Source organism: Suncus etruscus, chromosome 1 (genome assembly GCF_024139225.1).
Source record: "Suncus etruscus isolate mSunEtr1 chromosome 1, mSunEtr1.pri.cur, whole genome shotgun sequence".
In the NCBI taxonomy this organism is placed as follows: Eukaryota; Metazoa; Chordata; class Mammalia; order Eulipotyphla; family Soricidae; genus Suncus; species Suncus etruscus.
The window spans coordinates 66,687,998-66,706,615 of record NC_064848.1 but is presented as its reverse complement, the minus strand read 5'-3'; the positions used below and the strand labels follow the sequence as shown (position 1 = coordinate 66,706,615).

Genomic DNA, 18,618 nt, shown 5'->3' with positions numbered 1-18,618 from the left:
CCACCATGCCGGCCCCAGGTTCTTTAGCAGCATTTATTTATTCATTTTGCTGTTGGACATTTGGGTCGTTTCTACTTTTGGGCTATCATGAACAGCCCTGTTCATGTTGCATCTTGCATCCTAACCATGACTGACTTGGCATTCTTGATGACACAATGAAATAACTGTATCTTAAGGTATGTGTGTCTTCAGCCCTACAACCTACCAGTTAATGCCAAACTGTTCTCTAAAGCTGCCTTCTTTTAGAAAGCAGAAATGCTTTCTGTCTTGTGAGACAGCCCCATTTTCAAACCTCCAAATTGTACATGCCTTCTGTCTTCTCTTGGCACCTCGAAGAGACAGTTGCAGTACACAGGAGTCACCTGACCTTTTGCTTCAAACTTTTGTACAATGTAATTACAATATAATTCACAAGCCTTAAAAATGCAATGATAAAAATCAGTCAACTTTCTAAGACTGGTTCTTGAGATGATGTTGATACATTTCAGATTACTGTGCTTGGCTATCAAAGCCAGTCAGGAGTATTATTCCCTTGCTTGTCTTTGCCATTCTCCTCATATAGCTGAGAAACATGGATCACAGCCCAGAGGTCATATGGCCCCTCCAAAACCTGCAGGGTGATAGGATGGACCATCCAGAAAATCATAGCAATCACTTTATTCTTGGGGAAATGAGAGGACTTCAAAGGACTGGAGATCAGCTCACAGGAAGTTGATACCTATGACTTTTTTCCTGCAGGAGTCTTCAAAAACAGTATTGGAAGAACCCAGTCCTCCCATACACAAAATGCTAAGACCTGTCACATGGATGCTGGAACATTGGAGACATTTTTGAAGCATGATGTAGCTCTACATTGAAAGGCACAAATAAACCCCCAAATCCTAGCACATATTTATCCAGTTTGTGAAGCAGATTAATAGAATAACCAATAAAACATGTATAAAAGCTTTAATTAAATCTGATGAAATAAAACTTCATGTTTTATTTATGGACACTCCCAACATGTAAAGGATTCAGGGACACATTCATTTTTACTGCCATTTCATCCTCATATCTATAATTAAATCCAGGCTGCAGTTCTGGCCCAAAGCAATGCGGCATTTTAAAGCTGGCCTTAGACATTCCCTCCCCCACCCCCATCTGCTTTTAATTATAATTACAATCCTACTATGCAGGAGGCTGATGGTAAAACACAACAAATAATACAACAAACAAACATGAGCCGTTGTGTTGCCATTGTGTTCTAAAACAACAGGCTGAAGGAGAATTTAGGCAGGTGGGTGTGTCCTCAATTTCCAGTTTTATTCTGTACCAAGTGCACAATCCCTTCATTTTTACTTTTGACATTAAAAAAAGACTTCATGAAACAAGACAAAATAACTTATGATTATATGAAACATAACTGTGACAAATCACAAAACTATACATATTAATAGAAAAAAAAGTGTACCTAATTCTTTAAAAGATTTATGACAATAAGCACCAGATGTGCCCCTAGAGTAAAATCGGCCCCATATCCAGTATGATATATGCAGTTCATTTCTCTACGTGAGTGTATATAACTATGTACAAGAGTCTGTGTGATTTATGGAAAACAGATTTCCATTTTTCCCCAAAGTGCTTTGTGTCAGCAACATAACACAGGATGCTCTGCTGTCTGTACAAAAGAAATCTTTTCTTTTTTACACTCAACATTTCTCCAATGAGTGGGGTATTTTTTCTTTATCCATGGCAAAAAAAAAAAAAAGAAAAGAAAAAGAAATAACCACAGAAATTCCATACCACTGGTGAAAAAAGTGCCATTAAAAATGCTGTTATAAAATGACATGGTCAGAACAGTCAAATAAACTGCAAGATAATTAATTTGAACATTTACAATCACTATCCATCCCCAATATTTCAAGGCAACTGGAAAGTCAAGATTATAGAATACGGAAATGTACTTGACCCTTCTGTTCTAGGATACAAGTGTCTACAAAGCTGGTTTATCTACAAAAGGAAGAACAGCACAAATATTCCATGATCAATGGAAACAGTGCTGTAACCCACTACCCAGTTTAAGATATTTTTTTGTTTGTGTTTTATTTTTGGGTCACACCTGGTGATGTTCAGGGGTTACTTCTGGCTTTGCACTCAGGAAATATTCTTGGTGATTCAGGAGATGATGTGGGATGCCAAGGAATGAACCAGGACTTGCATGCTAGGCAAGAGCCCAACTTGCTGTATTATTGCTCCAGGACTAGTAAATATTTAAAAACTTACTTAGCTGCTGATCAGAGGTTAACTTACAACTGACAACTTGATATAGTCCCGTTAGGGAATGAGGACAACTGCAGCAAATAAAATGTCTCTGAGTATATTAATTGAATAAAAAAAAGGAATTGCATAACTGGCATAGGGTATTGTATATTTTCATAAGCTCCAAAGTTTTTTTGTTTTTGTTTTTCTAGGTGAAATGACAATCTATGGATGTTATGAAAAGGATTAAATATCAATACTAAAAGAAATTCAGGAAATTGTAAGGAAGGATTTTTTTGAGGTTTCCACTTTTGTTGCTACAAACCTAATGAAAAAAGCATACACAAATAACTTCTTGCAATGTGAAAGCAAATAGGAGACAAATTTTAAGGTCAGGGAAAGTTCTGGAATGGACATATATAAGAGGAACCTGGATATGCCATGTACTGAACCCCAAGCTATCAGGAGAATACAAAGGGAGGACAGAGGAGGCTTTCAGCCTACTGGCTACACAGGCCTTCTCTCTTGTACTTTGGTCACGAAGAGACTGGCCCAAATTTCAGGTGAGGGTGATGGCCTTGGTCACCTGACTCCTTCCAGCATCAGGAAAGAAAGGGGCAGGATTACTGTGAGAAGCTATAGTGACAAGACCAGCCAGAGATTCACATACATCTCTGCCAGTCCAATAGGAGCTAGTGAGGGGGGCAACATTCAGGTCACTAAGGTAGGACTTCTGGCCTCATCCTTCTGCTTTCAATAAAGCCGAAAGGTGCCAATACCATCAATGGCATTAAAAACTTCACCGTTTTAACTTTTTTTTTTCCTCAGCACACAAATAAAATAGTTTTTGAGTTCCTCATGAAAGTCTCAGTATTCAAGTATGGAGAGAATGCTCTCTAGATACACCCAAGCTTTCCTTCCTTTCCAGAGTATCATGTCAGGCCAAAAGTGGGATGCTAGCATTAGCATTACAGGTTTTGTTTGGGTTATTTGACAATCTGCAAAGAGGCTGTGATTTTCATTAAGTCTGAGAGCTCACCTGAAAATGAGGTATAAAGAGCATCCTTTAATAAAGACAGAATAAGTAACAGAATAAGTATAAAGACAGTAAGTAACTAGTGTTCTTTGCAGACTTGGATGTCCTCAAGATAGCTTTTCTCAGATCAAAGATCATTAATCAGAGAAGCCAGACTAAAAACACTGTAAAAGCAGATCTTACACTGGCTCTGTCTTCTCCTTACTCTAGTACATGTTTGAATGATCCAGAGTCCTGTAAAACACTGTGTCATCAGACTTGAAGACCCATTTGTTAAGATACAGTCACTGGCTCTCAAGTCCAGCATCAAGCTATTTCTCTTGTTGAAAATTATGATCTCCATTTTGACAAATAGCATGTTTCATTTTTATTCATAGAACACTTTAAAAGAACAAAAAAACACCATGAAATATTTTAGTATAGGAATGTCAGAATTTACCAGGCGTTTCTGGGATCTGGCAAGTTTTTATAGCCTAAGTCATTAGACTCAGGATCTTTCAAATAGTTTTGAAAAGGTGTCATAGAAAATGGCTTCCTCTTAAGGCTTGATATCAAATTGTTAAGTTATTTGGGAACATTTTTGGCCTTCAGACCAGAGTTTCAGAGAAAAAATAAGTTGCTTTCTGCTTTTGTTTCCAGAACTGTTCCCTCTACCTGCATTAGGTCAGACTTTTCCAAGAGTCACTGATCAGGACTGATGAGTGATGGGTATGTCTGAACCACAGCCAAGAACAGGGGAAGAATAATTTAAAAGGAGAGAATTATGGAAGTATAGGGAAGTGAATGTATACAAGTGAATGTATGAGTGAATGGGGAAGAGCACTGCAAGGTAAGTGGCCATTAGTCATCACTAGTTTGGTTTTCTGAGAGAAATAAAAAAAATGATTCATTGACCCTATATGTCTTCCATGAGACTCTGGGCAGAGGACCTGAGTGGGGACAATGGAAGAGTCAGTCAGTGACCGGTCCCTTTGAAAAGGTCTTGACGGTGAAGTGGCAGAACAGTCCACCAGAGGGTTTTTGTTATAGGACTAGGAAGGGAGTGTATTGCTCCATTTCCCTCAAGCAGACTTTACTACATCAAAAAAAAAAAATCACAGGGAGAAAGTAAGGGTAGCAAGCAGAGCTTTAGCTATGGCACAAAGTATGCAGCAGAGGTGATTAAAATGATTTCCATCTAAAGTACAGACCCCTAAATATTTTTCCTTTTCTTTTTAAAGTAGATATAAATAAAAACGTCTTAAAGTAAGAGGATGAGTTGCTAGAATACAATACAAGCTATATTGCCTTTCAAGAGTTGTGCTTGACAGGCCTTGGTTTTGCTGGTGAAGAAACAGATAGCCCTTAGTGGTGATTGGTAGTAGCATGGGGATATATGAGCAGAGAAAGGTAACACACTCACTGCAATGTCAAGCTGTGCTAGGAAATCAATTTTTTTTCCAAAAGCTGAGCCAATTCTGTGCTTTAAACCTGGGTTTCCCTTGTGTTTGTCTTTGCATCAGCCAGCAGAGAGAAAGGGAACGGGGAGACCCAGTTCGTTTTGCTTCTGGCAATTTGGGTTGTCCTTTCTTATTTGGAGTTTTCAGCCAATAGGTTTCAATCTATTTTCATATGTACATCAGCTCAAGGGTATCTTGCCAGGGTTGACATCCAGAAACTAACACAAATGGGGTAGTATGAGGCTCTACATTCCCTTTGAAAAGACAATTCCTGTAGGCCAATTGGTCCAGCAAACCCAGCCAAAAAGGAGCAACTGCTAGTGTTCATGCAAACCTTCCTGCATAACTCAGCTCTTGGTCATCCAGTCCTGCCTTCCAAAAACACATTTGTAGCTTTCAGTTCTGCCAATTTGGTGAACATCCTTTTTCGAGCTATCTATGAGAGTAAAGAGACAAAAGTGGCAAGCAAAAACAAAAGTTCTGGATGCTAGTGGGAGTGGAGGCCAGAGAGCTTCTAGCCTTCAGTATAGACAGAGGAGAGCTGGCTAGGACAGCGGTCCATGGCACTGATCTGCAGAAAAGTGCTGTCTTCAGGTCCACTTCGAAGAGACTCACTGAAGAGGCTGGAGGAAGCTGAAGGCAAATCATACACTAGAAGAGAAAAATACAAAAAAACAAAAACACAAAACAGCAAGTCAATAACTTCTATTTCACTATACTTCCCAGGCATGTTCTGCAGTAAAGCTAAGAATGCCACCTTACAGGACTCCGACCATCCATGGATCTCTGATCTTTATGACTTCAGTTGGGAAACAGGGTGATAGGAAGAACATGAACAAGGTAACTCCTGGCAAAAATACATAGATTCGGTCAAACTAAATTGTTCTAGGTAAGGGTGAGGGTGACTTAAAATAAAGAGATAAAGTTAAGATTTAATCACACAGAAAAGATTGCATCTTTACAGTTGAAGAGGCAGGGAAAGAACTTTATTGAAAGAGAGAAGAGAAAACAAAGCAGAGAGGAATGAGCATGGACAAGTTTGGATGCAGAGCAAGTAGGCAAAACTATATAGTGGGAGGTCTGGAGAGTTGATTGGGCCTCTCTCATGGGCCTTTAAAAGACAAACTGTGGGGAGAAGATCATCTTTTTGTGACCAGAAACTATTTAAGATATCTGAACAGGTAAATAAGTTACTTGACTTTCTGAAGAGCCAGAAGGTAGAAGAGTAAAGATAAAGAGACTATTGATAAGTTGTCATTATAGTTTGGAAAATAAACCATGGTACCTGAATCAGGGTTGTAGCGATAGGACCAATGAGGACTGAAGAAGAAGATGAAAGAATGAAGGCAGATTTAACAGTGTTTTTCAGTGATTATGAATGGAATAAAGTCTTGGCCAGACAAGCCACCGAGATCCTTCTATGTGGCTCTCCACTGAAAGTTCTAAGTTATATATGACAACAACACACCTGTAATGCCTGAGTGCGTTGAGAAGGCTCTGTGGAAAACATCAAAGCCAGCCTGGCCCATGGATGAAGGGACCAGGCAGTCCTCGAAGGAAGGCACCACGCTACAGGAGCTGCTGGGTGTCATCGTCCTCTGGGAGTCATGATAATGAGGAGGGCAGAATGTCTGCAGCTGTCCATAAAATCCTAAAATGCAAGCATGGCATTTAGTCACTGCAGGACACATATTCTGAAGATTGTTCACACCTAGTTAGACCCTCAGCTTAGTTTCATATGTATAACCAAATACCATGAATTCTTAAGCACACTAGTATAACCTTCTGAGAAAGTACTTGAGCTATACTTTTTTGGGCAGAAGCTTTTCTGCTGTCAAGGTTTTTACAAAGTTGATCAGTATCTCATATTTTCTGTTCAAAGAGAAATACATTCTACTTTATGAGGAGTTTATTTTTATGTAGAGTTTATTATTATGAACTAAATGTATAAACTAAACATTCACTCAACTGTAAATTTTTTTGTGTGTTTTTGGGGAGGAGCACACTCAGCAGCGCTCAGGGGTTACTCCTGACTCTGCACTCAGAAGTTACTCCTGGCAGGCTCAGGGGACCATATGGGATGCTGAGATTCGAACCAGAGTCTCTCCTATATTGGCTACATGCAAGGCAAATGCCTTACCATTGTTCTGTATCTCTGGTCCCATCAACTGCAAATTAGTAAAGCCATTGTCTATTTCACTGAACTGCGTGTAATTGTTACCAGGTAAGGAAGTCATATATATGATATTTTACTTTTATTGTTATTTTTTTCTTTTTTACATATAACATAAATATATAACATATACAGTACAAATACTATATGTATGGGCTTAGGGTTTATTGCCGGATCTATGTTCAAGAGTGCATCCTGGCAGTGCTCCCAGCATCCCAATAACAGACACAACCCTTTACTATTCTCTATATTTCTACTTGCCAATTACTATCACTATTCTTGGTATACCACTATTCTGGACTGTGAAAGTAATATCATAGTAAGTATTTCTTGACATTTGAATGAATCAAAAGAAAATCCCATATAAATTTGGAAAGGAAGAATATATGTGTGTCGGATGTGAGGCCAGGAAAATAACTAAAGAAATCCCATGACATGTATGCAAAGAACAAATAGAAAAAAACTTTAAAAATATTAATTCCAAAGACTCATGAAAACAGGTGATATCTATGAGGAAAAATATATTACCAGGAACAATTATTGTCACCTCGCTGAGCAAAACAGACAGTACTTGTTTCCAATCCTATGGTGGTTTGGCTCACATTCGTCAGAACTAAATTTCCTGATGCCATTCTTCAGTGTAATATTGCCCTTCTGAGAATGTATTCACTGAACTCTCACAACTCCCCAAACAGGAATATTAATCATTCAGGTATGTTAGGTGCAGTGATAGAGACTTTAGCTCACCTTTTGCAAAAGGTAATTCATTACCTCTTTTCTATCTATTTCTGAAAGCAGAAATGTCTCATAGCTTCAATTCACACTTGACTATTGTATGTGTAAGAGTATAAAGGTTTGTAGTGCAGTGAAACACACTCAGTTCAGTTAAATATTAAACCCAATATTTTTGTGCTGCATATCCCAGACTCCCTTTTCATCTGTATCTCAGCAAGAGGGCATAGTGTATTTTAATTCCTGCCTGTGGGTGTCTTGGCTGACATGAGAAACAGTCAAACCAGAAAGGCCCCAAAAGCATGTTTTATCACTCTCACAGCCAACTCAGGGAAAGAAAATCCTCTTTATTCAATCCTTCCCTTCTAGAAGCCAATTACTGGAGATGCCAAGAACACTGGTGTGGATGGTTGTGGTCACTCAAATCAAAGAATTTGAATGTAGCCTCTTCCCAGTACTATTTCCATAAAATTAAGAAATTTTAAAAATTTCCATTTGGGTCTTGCCACACACACAAACTTAACTCATTTTCTGATGAATGGCTCTTATATTCCAGCTTTTGGATTTCACATACTAAAATTGGAAGGAATACTACATCTTGGACCCAAAGCAAAATGAGGCAAGATGTTAACACATTTCTTAGGCATAAAACCTAACAGTGATGGTGAGGTCAGCCAATCTGTCAGTCAGTCAGTCAGTTCATGATAGTTGTCTGATAGGTGCTGCCGAAGATACCAAAGAAACAGGAGATAGATAATACTTTGTCCCTGAGTAAATTGGAGAAAAATTACAAATATTTATACTAGCATAAGAATGTGCACATAATTTATATGGCAATAATAAAAGTTATCATATCAGCCACTTTAAAAGTCATTTAATCTCCAAGAATGAGGGTGGCAAGAAAGAATCTGCTGATAAACTGATTTTACCTATTCCGCTGCTCCTAAAGATCAAGAAGAACCTGGGCCAGAGCAATAGCACAGCGGTAGGGCACTTGCCTTGTATGTGGCTGACCAAAGACAGACTTGGGTTAAATTCCCAGCATCCCATATGGTCCCCAAGCCAGGAGCATAGCCAGAAGAAACCCCAAGCATCACTGGGTGTGCCCCCCCAAAAAAAGAAATAAAAAGAAAGATCAAGAAGAACCAGTCTTCTTTTTCTCTTTTTTGTTTTTTTGGGTCACACTTGGTGATGCTCAGGGGTTACTCCTTGCTATGTCTTCTTTCTCTCTCTCTTTTTTTTTTTTGGGGGGGGGCCACACTTGGTGATGCTCAGGGGTTACTCCTTGCTATGTGCTCAGAATCGCTCCTGGCTTGGGAGACCATATGCGATGCGGGGAGATCAAATCTCGGTCTGTCTTAGGTTAGTGCGTGCAAGGCAAACACTCTGCCACTTGTGCCACTGCCCCAGCCCCTCCTTTTCTCCATTTTGAGAATTTTTTTTCTAAAAGCAAACTCATTTTTGTAAAATAACACTTTAGATAAATTATAACAACTAGAAACAGAATTGTATAAACAAAGGAAAAATGATATTTCTACAATTCAGATATGATATAGATAGAAATATTCTATGTATTGTTTTAGTCCCTATTTTTAACACTACTGAGCTTCTGATAACACTGAAATTCATTTCAAAAACTTTTCCTCTTTATTTCACAAGGGTCACTGATATATTTATGGTAACAGATTAGATCAGAATTTCCAGTCACTTTTGCTTCTAATGATGATAAGATAGCTCATGAAACTGGGTGTAAATTTTCTTCCCAAAGTGAAAGGGAAGTAGAGGATGTTGAAGGAGAATGAATTGCATGATGAAATATAATAAATGGAATTCTCTAGGGCAACATAGTCCAATAGAACTTTTTCTTTTTTTTGCAATGAGGGAATTGGACTCTATCTTATTGTCCAACACAGAGGCTGTATGCAGATATTAGCACCTGAGATATGGCCAGAGTGAATGCGAAAGTGATATTTAAAAAATGTATTTTTATTTTCATTATTTAAATTAAAATTTAAAAGGCCACTGTGGTCCATGCCTACTGTACTGGACAGAGCAACTCTAAGAAAACCTGCTTTCCTAGCTTTCGCTGACTGTGTTTCAAGAATGTTTCAGATTAAATTCTTGGGGCAGAAAACCATACCCGCAATAAAAAACCATGACCCATAAGGAATTTAAATAAAATCCAGCTAATTATTCTTAGATTTTTGGCTTTCAGGAAGTTTAACAGATTCTTTAGGACATTGATCTTTTCTTTACCAATGTATCACTGTAATTTTAATGAAAGAGATCAAAGAATAAATGTACTAATAAATAAATAATTGTCACCCAATTCTCAACCCTCTAAAGAGATCGTGACCTTGGTTTTACATTAGAGTGTCAGGGTTCTTTGGGAGGAATCATTTTCATACTAGCTATTCTGCAGCAAGAAATTTGCTTTCTTGAGAAGATAAAGCTAAAAGAAGATATTACCTTGTTAGCTACTCTAAATGTCCCTCTCTTCCATGCGTACCCTAGTTTGGGGACCATATGTGTTGCTAGAGATCTAATCCAGGTCTGCCACATGCCAGAAAAACACCAGCTTTTTCTCCAACTCTAGGAAATTTTCTTTAGCAGTACTGAGATATAACTTTAGTAATATAGGGATCTAACTCTACTTTAGAAGGCACACAATTAGGAAGAGTCAGTAATATGCGTGATTTGAAAACTTAAAGTACATATTTGGTTCACTCTCTTGGGACCTTTTGGGTTATTATAGGTCTGATGAGGAAAGGAGCTATCCCAAAGATCTTTAGAGGACTTGCCCTGACAAAATCCATTTTCCTCCCAGTTAACTATTGAGTAGGTGACTAAGCAGGATATCACTGCAGAAGCAAAGCTGGCCAGCCTTTCTGGTTTGGAGTTGTTATTGTTGTTATTGTTTTTGTACTGAAGGAATTTGATAGTCAAATAAAAAAGAATTTGTGATTCTTTTAATCCTATATTTTCTCCAGGATATTATAATTGTGTGAATATTCCTTTGGGAAACTTAGGCATGACCCTAATCCTCGGTTCTATCCTAATTTATTCTTCTCAAATAAACTTATTGGCTCTTTTGAATTTCCTTATTTTCTTTAAACCTTCTGTGATTCAGGACACAGTCAATCAGAAGAAAAGATAATAAATTTAAGTCTCTGATACAACTCCTTCATATTTCAAGTATCATATGATAAATACTATTATATAAAAATGATAAAGGATAATATTAAAATATAGTAAAGTTTCTAGCAAAGTTTCTAAATACCATAAGAATATAATTTTTGGTTATCACAAAATAATCAGCCAAATTTTATGTTTTAAAATCTTACTCAGAGAATAACCCATGGAATTATACACATATTACTCATATACTATCTTAGTTTTAGGAAACTTTTAAGATTCTTTTTAGGTAGCCATCTGATCACCCTATCTTACAAACAAATGTTCTCATTAGTGAATGTGCTTTCACTAAGAAGTGAAAAGATGGAAGCAGTGAAATTGCTTTTGTCTTCTAAAAACTGAAACTTTATTATATGAAACCATATTAAAAGAAAAAGAGAAAATTTATATAGCCATTTAATGTTTCCAAACATCCAGATATTTGTCTCTTTGTAGGTCTAGCCTTTATCTTAATATAAGTGGGCAGTGGAAATAAATAACTATCAATTGCTAAGTCCAGACCTTTCTCTTTTGTATTTCTCTTATTTTGACATTGCCATAGAACATTTTGGTTAGTTTTGATCAAGCACTCAAGAGAATTATGCCAGAAGAAATCAATTTATTTACTGTGACACAGGCATTGTCCTAGAAGATTTACATGAAAAAATTTTGATCTTTTAAAAAGCATTTGAGATTCTCTCCTTCCCTGCTCAGTCTCTCTCTCTTCCCCCTCTTTATCTCTCTCTCACTCTCTCTCAAAAAAAGCATTTAATGTTAAGTGTTACCCTCAGTTTATACAAAACAGGTAAACTAAAAGTATTTATTCAAATCTTTGTAGTTACTAAAGTTCAGAGTAAGAATTCAAACCTAGAACTATTGGTGACATAGTTAAAAAGACTATAAAGCCAAATAAATTTAAACAAAATTTTGTGTATTATTTGATATCTTTCATTGCTAAATCCGAGACAAAGTTATTTAAATGGGCTAATATGTTAGAAAATATGAACAGTTTCATTGGGGATACAACCACTGAATTAATGAAACTGATAAAAATCACCTAATCACTAAAAAACCCCTAAAATTTCTCATTACTTAAACAGATATCCCAGAAATTTCCTTTGGCTAATTTTTGGATTTATCCACTATTTTAGTTCTATTCTTTGCATGAACAATTTTCATCTGAGTTTTAATTTCAGATAACCCATAGCCAACCGTGTACCTTTGGATACATTATGTTCTTTCTTTGACCCTATTAAAATATTTATTTTGTAGGGTTGGAAGACATTATATATATAGACATTATATATATATGAAAAAAATCAAGTATTCCATAGCATGTGGTAGGCTCAATAAAAAAAAGCAATTATTATCATTTCCATGAATTGCTTTAGTAGTATTTTCTCATTCTGTATTATACAAAAGCCTTTCTTAAACAATTTTTTCCTCTCATTACCACCACTCATAAGTGTAAAATGATACTGTGTAATGAGTGAAATCTCCACAATTTGGTTGTCATTTTTTTTTCCCTTGGCTCTCAGTCTTAGTGATCACATCATACAGGTCTTCATCTGTGCTAGATCTCCACTAAGCTTCCTCCCTGAAAGTGGCAGAGAAAAACGGATTCTTCATTTTAATACAAAGTCTATAAATGGGGAAGCTGCAGGAACAGCTCACAGACTGTGTTAGGAAGACAGATTTTTCTTTGGGCTGAGAACTGAACCAGCTTGCAAAGCACTAGAGCTATTTACGACTGACATTTAAGCAACTACTGTACTGAAAAAGTAGAAAATAATGGAAATTATAACCCTTGCAATCCCATTTGGATACACTCCTTCTGAAAACACTTTACTACAGTGGTTCAAAGGTGGACCACTACAATAATTTCTTGGTCCTTTGTCCTCAGTAGAAAAGCTGTAATACAAGGGTGGCTAGTTAGAAAAAAAAACCTTTTAAATCCAAGAAGCAAGCAATTTTATTGCAGTTTCTGCCATCAGCTTGTAGGCCATAGTGAGATGCACACTGAACACCAGGATCTGACTTCTGTGTCCTCACAACATCACATCTGTTCTGAAGCATTTTAAGGTATTTATTGTTGGAAGCCAGAGTCTCATTCTCATATTTTTCCTACTGATTTTCAGAAAAATAGGGAGAGACTACTAGAAATCTCTGCAAAGGTTTCAAAAATGTATGGGAGTGGGAAAAGCACACTGTTGTAAGGGAGGAAAAGGATATTGGGAGATGCAGAATAAAAGAAAATCATATGTAAAACACTCTCAGTTAAAAGGTGCAATTGATTTTCATCTATTTCTTTCCAACCCACCCAAAATCCTAGTGTGGTGGCCTATGGCTTCCAAATTCTCAAAATGGTAAGCTGCCAAAGAAAACTAATTGTAATGTGTCTCAGTAATTGCCATGTGTGGATATATACAGTTATAGTAAAATGGTTCAGTGAATTCTGACAGTGATTATGCATATTTAGACATTGCATAAAACCGAGGCTCTTGAAACAGGAGACCTGAAGATTTTGTGATGAAACTGAAAATGAGATTTGCCCTTTACTGACTGTGTGGCTTGGAAGAAACTATGATTTCTTTGAACTTGATTCCCTATTTTAAAAAAGGAAATAACACACATAAGACAGCAGAGGCCTCATAATAGAAAGGGGAGGAAAAACAGGGTAGAAATGGAAGAGTTACCAAATATCCATGAATTGACACCTTCCATCACTTGCATATTTGGAGAACATTCCCTATGATTCAGAAATCTTAAATACTTAAGATATAGAATGGAAAGGTGAAGGATTTAGACATTCATTTTTTCCTTTGTAATACATTATTATCTTAGTCAATTATTTAAATTGAACAAAATTATTTAAATGAACAAAATTGTTCATGACCGAGTTTCAGTCATACAATGTATACAATCCTTCATCAGTGCATACTTCCCAACACTAAAGTCCTCAGATTAACTTCCACTCTCCTACCTGCTTACATCTGGGTTAGATAATTTCCTTTTATCACCCAGTTCAGGTTAAGAGTGATCATTTCCAACTATCATTGTCATAATGAAAGGTTCTCTAACTTAACTGCACTGCTCCAGTATTTGTGGCTAGTTTCTATCATGGACTGGTCCTCCTGGCCCTGATCTCTGTTGTTTCTGGTTATTATTACCAATAATATGATTTTTGTCTTATACCCCACAAATGAGTGAGATCATTCCATGTCTGCCCCTTTCCCTTTGACTAATTTCACTCTGCATAATACTCTGCATAATACTATCTATTCATGGAAATGCAAATTTCATAACTTCATTTTTCTGAACAGCTGCATAGTATTCTATTGTGTAGCTGTATCACAATTTCTTCAGCCACTAATCTACTATTGGGCACCTGAGTTCTCTCCAGGCTATTGTAAGTAGCACTGCCATGAACATAGGCATACAAAGGACTTTTTTGCTTTGTGTTTGGGTTCATAGGGTATATCCCTAGGAGTGGTATTGCTGGATCATATGGAAATTCAATTTCTGGCTTTTTGAAGGATATCCATATTATTTTCCAAAAATGCTAAACTAGTTGAAATTCCCACCTGCAGTGAATAAAAGTGTCATTCTCCATGAATCTGCACCAGGATTGGTGAGGTATGCCAGTCTCTGTGGTGTGAGATGATATCTTGTTTTGATTTGCATCTCCCTGAAGATTAGTGTTGTAGAACATCATTCCATGTGCTTTTTGACCATCAGTATTTCTTCTTTGAGAAACTATCTGTTCATTTCTTCTCCCCATTTTGGGAAGGATTTAGATTTTTTTTCCTTGCTAAATCTACCAGTGCCTTGTCTCTCTTAGATATTAACCCCATATCTAATTGGTATTGGGTGAATAGTTTCTACATACCATGGGTATTCTTTGTACTGTAGTTATCATTTCTTTGAGGTGAAGAAACTTCTCAATTTAATGTAATTCTATTTGTTTATGTTTGGTTCCACTTACTTGGGCAGTAAAGTTTTTTCCTTGAAGATACCTTTAGGTTCAATGTCATGGAGTGCTCTGCCCAAGTTTTTCTCTATGTATCTTATGGTTTCAGGCCAGATATAAAGGTTTTTAATCCATTTTGATTTGACCTATGTGCATGGTGTTAAAGAGAGGTCTTAGTTCCCTTTTTTGCATGTAGTTGACCAGTTGTCTCAACATCACTTGTTGAAGAGGCCTCCCTTGCTTCATTTTGTATTTTTTCCTTTATTAAAGATTAATTGATAGTATACCTGGGGGGTCTCAGAATAATCAAATCTATTAAATCAATCTGAAAGTATGTATTTCAGTCCATGATATTTTAATGTCTGCTTTATTGTACAGTTTAAAATTGGTGGAAGTGATTTATCCCAACTTCTTTGTCTTAAGTATTACTTTAGCTATTCATATGCATTTATTGTTCCTTGAAAATTTCAGGAGTATTTTATCTAATTCTTTAAAAAAAAACAACATGGATATTCTTATAGGAATGCATTAACTCTGTACAAAGAAGCATTGCCATTTTAATTATGTTAATTCTCCCAATTTATGAGCAGGGTGTGCATTTCTATTCCATATGTCCTTTTTTATTTCTTTAAACTATTTCTTATAATTTTCTTTGTCTAAGTCTTTCACCTTGAGTTGATTCCAAGTTATCTTGATTTTCTGTGGCACAATTGTGAATGGGGTTGATATTTTTTAAAAATATATCTTTTGGGCCCAAGACATAGCGCAGCAGTAGGGCATTTGTCTTGCAAATGGCCCATCCAGGATAAATGCAGTATGATTCCCAACATCCCATATGGTCCTCTGAGCCTGACAGGAGTGATTTGTTTGTGCAGAGCCAGGAGTAAACCTGGAATGCTGCTGGGTGTGGCCCAAAACCAAAAAAATAAATTCCCTTTCTTCTATTTCATTATATGTATATAAAAAAAGCCATGGATTTTTGTGTGTTAATATTGTAGGCTGGCACTTTACTATACAAATCTACTGTTTTTAGAAGCTTTTTTTGATAGAATATTTAGTATTTTCTAAATATAGTATCATGCTATCTGTAAACAGTGAAAGCTTGACTTCTTTTCCTATCTGGAAGCCTTGTGTATCTTTTTCTTGTCTAAATTTATGACATGTATTTTTATGACAAGTATTTCAAGTACTATACTGAATAGAAATGGCAAGAGGAGGCAACTCCTCTTATTGTGAATATTAGAAAATATAGAGGAAAAGTTTTTAATTTTCACTCATTGAGTATAATGTTTGCATGGGCTTGTGCTAAATGGCTTTGACTATATTGAGGAAATTTTCTTCAACTCCCATCTTGTTGAGAGTTTTTATCATAAGCAGGTGATGGACCTTGCCAAATTCTTTCTCTGGCTTTATTAATATGATCTGATTTTTATATTTTCTTTTAATAATATGGTATTGACTTGATATTGATAATGATTGACCTGCATATATTATACCATCTTTTCATCTTTGGAATAAATCAGACTTGGTCATGGGGTATAACCACGTTGATGATTTATTGGATTTTCATTGTTGAAGATTTTTGCATTTGTGTTCATCAAGGATATAAGCCTGTTATTCTGTTTTGGTAGTGTCTCTTCTTTTGGTATAGGGTAATATTAGCTTCAGAGAAACTATTTGAGAGTGTTTCTGTTTCTTCAATTTCCTGGAAGAGCCTGAAAAGGACTGGCAGTAGGTCCTCTTTAAAAGCTTGAAAGAATTCACTACTGAATCCTCCTGGGCCTGGGTTTTTGTTTTTGGTAATTTTGATTACCATTTTATGGTTTCTTTGAGTTCTTTGAACATCCTCAACATTTTCTCTCTAAAGCCCTTATCAGAGAGGATATAAAAGTGACTGGTATTAGTTGGTTTTCAGAACTATCATTTTCATTTTCTAAGCATGGTGGAGTTCTGCTGTTTCCCTCTTGTGACCCTTGCACTTTAGTGGTGTTTCTTATGTGTTGTATTTGAGCTCAGTGACTAGAAGAAATGTGGGGCTGCAGAGCAAAAAGTCATGCCTGTGGTCTCCTTGTAGTGTGCTGGTCCTACCTTATCTGCCTCATGGTCCATGCTTCAGTTTATCTCTCATCTAGCTCTTCTCTTGTGGCTTCCTGGTTTTGTCTCTGGATTTAGATATTCTTGTTTGGATGCTTGTTTAAAGAAAACACTATGGACACTAGTTGTGAATTATAAGGATAAGTTAGAAATTTCTCTAAGTATAAAATCTATTGTTAATATATGTAACCTTAATATATACTCAACAATCAAATAATATAGCAAATGTGAAAATATTTTTTAAGCAGTAAAACAATGAAAATTCTATCTATTACATTAATTGCATGGCATACCTTTTATCCTATCTTGAGTAGAAAGGTAAATATGTTCATGGATGCATCCACTTCTTTTCCATAAATTTCACAAGAAACATTTGGCTCAGGGGTATATAGTCCTAAAGGACCAAAAAGGAAGTATGGCAAAGTGGTGGTGGACAGAATGCCTTTCCTGCATGTGTGAGAACTTTAGTATGATTCCCAGAGCTATTTTAAGGATTCCTGGAAGTACAACCAAATGTGCTTCCACTGATACATGACAATCATATATTTGAGCACTATACCCACACTACTACAGAGAAAGGAAATATAGAAGGAAAATTTTAAGAATGATTAATTTGTTCTTCTAAGTGAGCTTTTGCCATAAGACAGGTGTGGCTGAGAAGAGATTTCTGGACAGAGTGATTTTGCTTTGTTTTGAGGAAATACCCAGCTGAGGTCAAAGCATTTTCTTGATTCTTTATTCAGAGATCACTCCTGGTGGTGTTATGATGGCCATAAGTGGTGGTAGGGGGTGAATTGGGTTTGGACAAAAGCAAAGTAAGTGCCTTTTTCTTTGGAAAGAGATTTTAAGAGATGTTAAAATAAAATTCCCAAGTCTCCCTAGGGTTCATGAGAGACACCCTTGGTTTTTATACCTTTTAGGTTGTTGAATTAAATAGGTGTTCCTTCAGGAAGACAAGGAATCTGGAAGTATTTAATTTTTGAGCAATGGGCCAGTTTCTTTCTTTAAATAATTCTTGTTTGGGAATCATGGTGAAGGTACTGATTCCTACACTTAAGTCTAGCCATAGGTCACCAAAAAGTTTAAAAGAAGGCATTGTAAGTCATCAGCTCCATCTCAACTCATTGAGATAATAAAGCAAGTGAATCAGAACCTTTGCATCAAGGACCTAGAAAACTTCATATTTAACAAGGTAGGAAAGTTTAATAAAATATTTACATACTCTTCAATTTTATTAGGATCTTCTATTTCGTTCATACATTTTTAAGGGAACTTCTCCAAAGCAGTGCTCAGAAAGGACAGAGGCAACTACTAATGACTCTCAGATAATCAGGCCCGTTTGGCTGATACAAGGGCTGGTGTTGCAGTGTGACTGAGGTTCTGGAACCACCAAAGCCATGCCAGTAATGCTTAAAAATCTAAAGAAATACACTCAGTAGTATTTGGTACAGCAAGGTTCTAAAGAAATACACTCAGTAGTATTTGGTGCAGCAGGAAAGCACATGATTTGGTGACTGAACCAGGAACAGGCATGTATAAATTGTGTACCCTATATTATCTCCCAGGTCCTCAGGCTTTTTTAAGTAAACTGACAGAGAAGTCATAAAACAGATTATTTTTCTGGATCTTTTCCTTCTCTTCAACGTGTTGATTTCTAATTAAGGAGAGAAACTGCAGTTCTATAAATGACACAGAGCAGGGAAATTACTCAAGAAATATTATAAATACCCAAGTGGTAGTTCCTGTCATTTAATCCCTGTTA

The 18,618-nt window shown here is 36.5% G+C and overlaps 1 protein-coding gene across 1 annotated transcript in view; it reads right to left on the bottom strand.

The window, feature by feature from the left end:
* Positions 1-5,219: 5,219 nt before the first annotated feature.
* Positions 5,220-18,618, bottom strand: part of GLIS3 (GLIS family zinc finger 3) — a 370,368-nt gene continuing 356,969 nt past the window's right edge. Inside the window, exons 9-10 of the mRNA XM_049774262.1 lie at positions 6,182-6,364; positions 5,220-5,364 (exon numbers count right to left, since the gene is read on the bottom strand). Of these exons, the coding sequence (XP_049630219.1) occupies positions 5,228-5,364; positions 6,182-6,364 (320 nt within the window). The 3' untranslated portion in view covers positions 5,220-5,227. The remainder of the gene's footprint in view (positions 5,365-6,181; positions 6,365-18,618) is intronic.